Source organism: Chionomys nivalis, chromosome 2, assembly GCF_950005125.1.
Source record: "Chionomys nivalis chromosome 2, mChiNiv1.1, whole genome shotgun sequence".
Taxonomy (NCBI): Eukaryota; Metazoa; Chordata; class Mammalia; order Rodentia; family Cricetidae; genus Chionomys; species Chionomys nivalis.
Genome location: NC_080087.1, coordinates 34,971,032 through 34,978,904, shown reverse-complemented (window position 1 = coordinate 34,978,904; position 7,873 = coordinate 34,971,032). Strand labels below are relative to the sequence as shown.

At 40.8% G+C, this 7,873-nt stretch overlaps 1 protein-coding gene across 1 annotated transcript; it reads left to right on the top strand.

The window, feature by feature from the left end:
- The first annotated feature begins 5,911 nt into the window (after positions 1–5,911).
- On the top strand, positions 5,912–6,958 carry Taar9 (trace amine associated receptor 9). The gene has a single exon (XM_057762377.1). It carries the CDS (start codon positions 5,912–5,914, stop codon positions 6,956–6,958), a length of 1,047 nt encoding a protein of 348 aa, XP_057618360.1.
- Positions 6,959–7,873: the final 915 nt, after the last annotated feature.

Below are 7,873 nucleotides of genomic sequence, written 5' to 3'. Positions count from 1 at the left end.
TTATACATCTTTAGTCCTCTAGCGGGTCACCTAGGACAGAATGTTGTTAATTATTTTGGAATTTGGTCATTTCTCATCCATGTCATCAAGGATGTTTTGAGATAGAAAGGTTTAGAAAATATTTACAGGCAGTAGAACCTAACTTCTTTAGGAATCAGTAAAGATTCTACCAGTGAGACGTCTACTGAAAAAGCCACACAATAATATTCAACCTGTGGTCTAGTCTGTCACTGTGTACATGGGACATACTCATGGCAGCAGATGTGAAGATCTTGACATCACTCTATGCTTGCATCACACATGCAGATTCTGAGCATGCACCTTCAAGTATCTTGCACATTAGGAACACTCAGGGAGAGGACAAGCAGCATAACAAGGATCCTGACGTCTCCTCTCTTGTTTATTCCTCACCTTCAGGTACACTATTTGGGTATTGCACACTCAAAATAACATCTATACCTACAATCAGCACACTTTTCTCACTCTCAACTTACATATGACAGTTCTTCTTCATATAATCACTTCTTACATAACCCAGAACATCACAGGAACAGGAAGTCCTCCCAGCTACTCTTCTAGCTCCAAGTCTATACCTTCTGGATGGCAATAATTCCTCTCTTATTTCTATTAAAGTCCTCTGTGAATAGTCAATAACCGATGGTCTCAAATATACAACTAAACAATATTTGTGTATCCAACAGTCTTTCACACTATGGAGAAGACGAGCTGCTTCTGGACTCCTATGTGTACAGGTACAACCCCAAAGCACATCAGCACGCTATTTCATTTCTTTCAAGTACTTATTCCAGTGATAAATGATAAACAAAAGTTGATTGTGTATGGGTATAATATGTTATTATGCACAATATGCATGAAAAATATTCTGCATTCTACATTCCAGGTGGCTCATTTTAAAAATTAAACTTTTATGTTAGTACACAGAACACTTCGGCAGTAACTGGTTACTGAGGACTCCTAGAATTATGAAAAGAAATAAAAGAAGTTAAGGCAGTTGTTGATTATTAGATATTGCTACTGGGGAGTGTAATATTACTATTCTGTTCATTTCCTAGTAAACACACTTCTATCTGTAGAATATATTGCTGCTATACTGACTAAACTATTTCAACAACATTTTTTGAGGCAAATGTCATAGCTAGTACCCAGCCCCCACAATTTTCTTATTTTGCTATACTAGTTATCTATCTATCTATCTATCTATCTATCTATCTATCTATCTATCTATCTATCATCTATCTATCTATCTTCATCATCATCATCATCAGTATTCTTATATACAGATTCATCCTTGATTAGCATGACCTAATTTTTTCCCATTTTTCACTGCTTATATTCTTTTATTTTCCACTATTACTTTGACATTTGAGATTTGTATACTAGGTGTCTATCCATGCTGTCAGCAGTGCCCTTATGAAATGTGTGGATGTAACATGAATTCTAATTGGCCTTAATAATAAAAACTCAAAGTCAGATATTGGGAGGTGAAAGCTGAAAGATCAGAGAAGCAGAACAGCCAGGCACTAGTATTCTTTCGTCTATGAAATCCTCAGACTGAAAAGGGCAAGATCCTGTTTCCTTGAATCCTCAGACTGAATGCCCCAGCTCCTGTCTCCTCCTGCCTTATAGTCCTCTCTCCACCCAGCCATATCACTCCTGTCCCCACCTCCTTAGTGTTGGGATTAAAGATACAATCCCAAGTTCTGAAATCAAAGATGTGAGCTCTGTGTCTCTTTTAGACTGATCCAGTCTCATGTAGGTAGCCCAGGGTGGCCTTGATCTCACAGATATCCATCTGCCTCTTTCTCCCAAATGCTAGGGTTAAAGTTGTGTGCCACCATTGCCTGGCCTCTATGGCTAACTAATGTGGCTATTGCTCTGCACTGTGATCTTCAGGCAAGCTTTATTTGCTAGATCACAAATAAAGTATCACCACATGTTGATGTTAAAAAAAAAATCTCTTGCTTGGTTTCTGGCATAAAAGTGGGTCTGGTTGTCTTTTCGCCTCCTCCCCTACGCCATTGCTGGGATGAACATTTCTTTAAGAAATCCTAATCTCTCTTATCAATAAGCATCATTAAACAACAATGTGGATCCTAGAGGTGTTCCTTGTTGCTCTGGTGTCTTTGCTTCTAGATAAGAGCAAGGATTAAGACCTTGTTGATTGGGACTGTAGGCTGCCATTCTAGAACTCAAGACTAGAGGACTGGGAAAGGCCATCACTCCCTCCTGCACAATAGCATTATTATTTGCCCACAGAAAAGTAGGGGGAATGTCCAAGGATTGAGGAACAAGAATTCCTTGCACAGACATTTAAAGTCTGGGGCAGGGTACCCCCTGGAGTGAAATGCCTTCAGCTACCCTGAGAGTAAAGCAAGACACATGTGAGTGGGCTTTATTCGAAGAGTGGTAATAGAAGCAGTTTATGTCAGAAATGTAACCTTATTGGTCACAGTGATCTATGAATATGTAGATTTGCCATCCGGGGAAGCCCAAGACTGATCAGGAACACTGCAAAGAGGGTAGTTAATTTTGGAACACCAAACCAGGACAGTTCAAATGTAAATGGGACATCACCTTGTCCCCCAAACACCCTTCAACTCCAATTGTTTTTCCCAGTATTTTTTCATTCCCTCTCCCTCTTGATTTCTCCATTTCCCAATCCCACCTGCCCCCAGTTCACCAACGAAATTTATTCTATTACCCCTTCCCAAAGAGATCCTTGAACCCCACTTAATTCCTCCTTGTTACTTAGCCTCTCTAGGTCTGTGAATTATAGCATGGTTATCCCTTACTTTACAGCGAGTATCTATTTATAAGTGAGTACATACCATGTTTGTCTTTCTAGGTCTGGGCTATCTTACTCAGGGTGGTTTTTTCAAGTTCCATTGACTTGCCTGCGGATTTCATGATGCCATTGTTTTTAACAGCAGAAGCATGCTCCAGTGTGTCAACAAACCACATTTTCTTCCTTCGGTCTTCATTTGCGGGGCATCTAGATTGTTTTCAGTTTCTGGCTATTATAAGTAAAGTTTCTACGAGAAAAGTTGAGCGTCTTTGTGATATGATGGAGAGTCCATTGGGTGTGTGCCCAGGAGAGGTATAAGTGGAACCAGAGGTGGATCTCTTTTCAATTTGCTGAGAAACTGCCATATTGATTTCCAAGGTGGCTGTACAAGGTTGCACTCCCATTGGCAATGAAAGAGTGTTTACCCTTGTAACACCCGATTCTGTGTTACACCCTCGCCTGGAGATTGAAAGAACACACAAAGAGACCTGGGTCATTCTAAAGGAGATCAGCTGAATGCCAGTTTATTCAGACTTGGGGAAGTCCTTAAGTACCTAACTGCTGCACAAGGACCTCCGCCCAGGCAGGTGGAAAATTACCATAGCAACAATGGAGTCAATGCCCTACAGCTAATCACCAGGCGGGGCAGGAAGAGCACAGGAACAAACAGAATGCTTAGTTAGCTGACCAGAAACTGTCCTCGCAGATGCACCGCAGGAACAGGGGCAGACCCGGGCCCTACAACCCTTGCTCCACATTCTGCATGAGCTGTCACTTGTGTTTCTTATCTTAGCTATTTTTACAATGGAAACTCCAAGGAATCTACTAGAGTAACCTTACCAAAGACTCATAGTAATGGAGGACACAGACCCTTTCTCGGCCATGGCCATCTTCTATAGCCAGGCAAGGTCTCAAGTGAGGAAACTGAGACACCAACCTAGAGACAAAACCACAGTTTGTCCTATCTGTAGAGTGTTCTGGACTCAGTGCCTAGTAGAATCCCCATCAAAGAGACCAGGGAGACGTCATCCAGCAACTAACAGAACAGAAGCTGTGTCCCTAATCCTAACCCTAACATTAGGTGGAACTCAGACAGCCCTGTGGAGGAGAGGGAGGAAGGATTGGAGGAACCAGAGAGGACAAGGACACTGAGAGAATACAGTCCACAGAATCAACTGACTATGATTCATGGTGGCTCACAGAGATCAGGGTGTCTGAAGAGGTCTGACCTAGGTTTTCTGCATGTATGTTATGGCTAAGTAACTTGGTGTTCTTGTAGGATTCCTATCAGTGGGAGAAGGGCTGTCTCTGACTCTTTTGCTTACTTATGGGACCATTTTTCTCCTACTTGGTGATCACATCCAATGTTGATAAGATGGTATGTGCTATTGTTGTATATTAAGGCCATGTTTGGTTGATGTCCCTGGGAGGCTTGCTCTTCTCTGAGGGGAGACAGAAGGGGAATGGATTTGGGGGAGAAGGGAGATGGGATTGGGAATGGGGATAGGAAAGAGAGGGGAAACTGTGGTTGTGACAAAATATATGAAAGAATTTTTAAAAGAATAAAAAAATAGGAATTCAACATCGACAAAATGAATTTGTGAAGCTTGAAATAGCATGTACGTCATTTAAAACTTGTGGACAAGGAAACCCGTTACTTTAAAATAGTAAAAGTCAGTGCTGCATACATTTGTATATAATCCTGAATTGTCAACAGACGCCATGTAAGAGATGGCAATGAGAGCAGTCTGTTCTCTAGCTTAGAACTAATATTCAAATGTAAGTTTTCTCTTATTCACGGAGTAGAAACTAATCAGTTGCTTGTCGGGTACACATTGGAAACCCTCTTTAGGCTACATATCACCTCTAAGAACAAATTCAAAGACATACAGAAACTACTTGTGCCTTGGATGGCAGCATATATGTATACTTAGGGGACACAGCAAGTGTACAAACAAACTCCAGCCCACCCCAGTAACTAACACCCCTTTGTGGTGAGTCTAAAACTAAACTTCTTATTTCCTGATTGAAATATGAGGTGATAGAGGGCTTTGGGCTTATTTTTAAAAATTCTTGCTGATTTTAGACAACTCAAATAGAGTACTTGCCTGTGAAGTACTTTCATACTGATTATCCCAGTAAGTGTTTGACCATAGGTTTCCCAGTCACTTTCAGCTGCTCAAAGGGCTGGAGAGATGGCTCAGTGGTTAAGAGCATTGCCTGCTCTTCCAAAGGTCCTGAGTTCAATTCCCAGCAACCACATGGTGGCTCACAACCATCTGTAATGAGGTCTGGTGCCCTCTTCTGGCCTTCAGGCATACACACAGAAAGAATGTTGTATACATAATAAATAAATATTAAAAAAAAAAAAGAAAAAAAAGGAAAAACAATGAAACTATGAGTCACAGGAGAAACATATCCTTCAAGTGTGCATAGAGCAGCTGTGAGTGCGCTCTCCCAGCCTTCACACTCTAGACTATGGGGATTTGGAAACTACAATTTGAAGGATATGTAATTTATTTTTTTTCTCATTTCGAAAAGAGAAAAAAAAGCAAAGTCGAGTTGCTGATTGCCAATTGCCGCTGAGCTGGCTACTCTGGGGAGACAGCTGAGTAGCAAATATAATTCAGCCTTGGGTGGCCAAGCTGTTTCTCAATTCAGGTGGCCACAGATGAGATGCTCAAATGGTAAGACGATACCCACATGTGAAAAATAAGTTTTCAAATGGCTAATAAATTAAATTCTATATTAATGGTAATATAGTAATAATAATAATAATATAAAACATAATAACATAAAATAAATTCTACACTAGATTATGTACATAGCTAAAAATTTATTTAGTAATATATTTGACATTGAAAATGACTTTATGGATCAAGTTATTTAATAACTCTGGTGTACTTTTGGGAAAGACTAAAATGGCTATAAACAGCATATGGAAAAATGATTATAAAGAATACTTATTTTACCTAGAGTTGTTTTGTTTCTTTGTTTGTTTGTTTGTTTTCTTCTCCCAGAAGCCTTTGAAGTTGTTACCCTGTTTTTGTTCTAGATTTCTAGCACGGAAATCTGGGAAGTTTAGAATTATCAAGACTGAAGGCAATGGCAAGCAGCTTTTCCCCTTCGAAATCTTTGGAGCTCTGCTACGAGAATGTAAATGGATCCTGCATCAAAAGTACTTATTCCCCCGGCCCCCGCGCCATCCTCTATGCGGTCCTTGGTTTAGGAGCCCTGCTGGCAGTGTTTGGAAACTTACTAGTCGTTATCGCTATCCTCCACTTTAAACAGTTACATACACCTACGAACTTTCTGGTGGCATCCCTGGCCTGTGCTGACTTCTTGGTGGGCGTGACCGTGATGCCCTTCAGCACAGTGAGGTCTGTGGAGAGCTGCTGGTACTTTGGGGAGAGTTACTGTAAGTTCCACACTTGTTTTGACACCTCCTTCTGTTTTGCGTCCCTATTTCATTTATGCTGCATCTCCATCGACAGGTACATTGCAGTTACAGACCCGCTGTTGTATCCGACCAAGTTCACCGTGTCGGTTTCTGGAGTATGCATTGCTCTCTCTTGGTTCTTTTCTGTCACATACAGCTTTTCTATCTTTTACACAGGAGCCAATGAAGAAGGGATCGAAGAATTAGTGGTTGCTCTGACCTGCGTGGGAGGCTGCCAGGCTCCACTGAATCAAAATTGGGTTTTACTATGTTTCCTTTTATTCTTTCTGCCCACTATTGTTATGGTGTTTCTATACGGTAGGATATTTTTAGTGGCAAAGCATCAGGCTAGAAAGATCGAGAGTACGGGCAATCAAGCTCAGGCCTCCTCAGAGAGTTACAAGGAAAGAGTAGCCAAAAGAGAGAGGAAGGCTGCCAAAACCTTGGGGATTGCCATGGCAGCGTTTCTCGTGTCTTGGTTACCACACATCATCGATGCTGTGATTGATGCCTACATGAACTTCATAACACCTCCCTACGTCTATGAGATATTAGTGTGGTGTGTCTATTACAACTCAGCCATGAACCCCTTGATATATGCTTTTTTTTATCCTTGGTTTAGGAAAGCAATAAAACTGATTGTGAGTGGCAAAGTCTTCAGGGGAGATTCATGCACAATCAATTTATTCTCTGAAGAGGCAGATGAAGGCTAAAAAGATCACCAGAGAGATCTGAAAGTAGGCTTGGGTTGAAGGTCAGAGGTAAAATAAACACTGCCATCCCAGGAGGAAGCCTGACATTCAAGGGTCATTCCAAAGCATTCTTCCTGTGTCTATGCATTTTTCGGCTGAGTGACATGTGGTCAGATCTGTTCATTCTTCCCCGTGTCATGTGCCCTTTAATGTTTTCTGCTTTGCTCTGAAATTTCTACCTGTGTCTTCAAGTCATTGGAAGCACTGTAGTTCCTCCACTACTCACGAAGAGTATTCAGATGTGGGCAATAACACAGAAAGGGGAGAAGCTCTTGCAATTTGAAGTTAGGCTTTCGGGGGACAAAGCCTTCTTTAAAGTATATCTTGCATAAGAAGTAAATATAATTACACTTTCTTGAAATGTCTGTTTTTAGTCTTAAAAGACTTTGCAGTGAGCTGGAATGTAGAACTTCCGATTGACTGAAAGGCACTGCTGTCTCTCCCCATTTCATAGAGACGGGTTCACAAGAAAGATGTGTGCCACACAATATGACTTTTAGAGAACATATTTTCTTATTGAAGGATTTGCATATGAATAAAAAGATGGTCTGAAGGTCTGCCTACTTGTTTGGGGGCTGGTTTGCTTGTCTAAGCTTGTTTGTTTATTTATTGTTTATTTATTATTGGTCTCACTATATAGCCTGGACTGGCAGGACCTTTGCTGTGTAGACCAGACTGTCCTCAGACTCAAAGAGATCTGCCTGCCTCTTCTCTACTTGTTTAGGATCTGAAGTAAAATATGAATTTTATTTTTTAAAAATGCTAATTTAAATGAGTGTTTTTTAAACAGCAGAGGTCTTTCTTTGAGACAAAGTAAGCACATTTAGTGCTGAAAACACATAAAAACAGTGTGTGTTTTAACACAACAAAAACTCC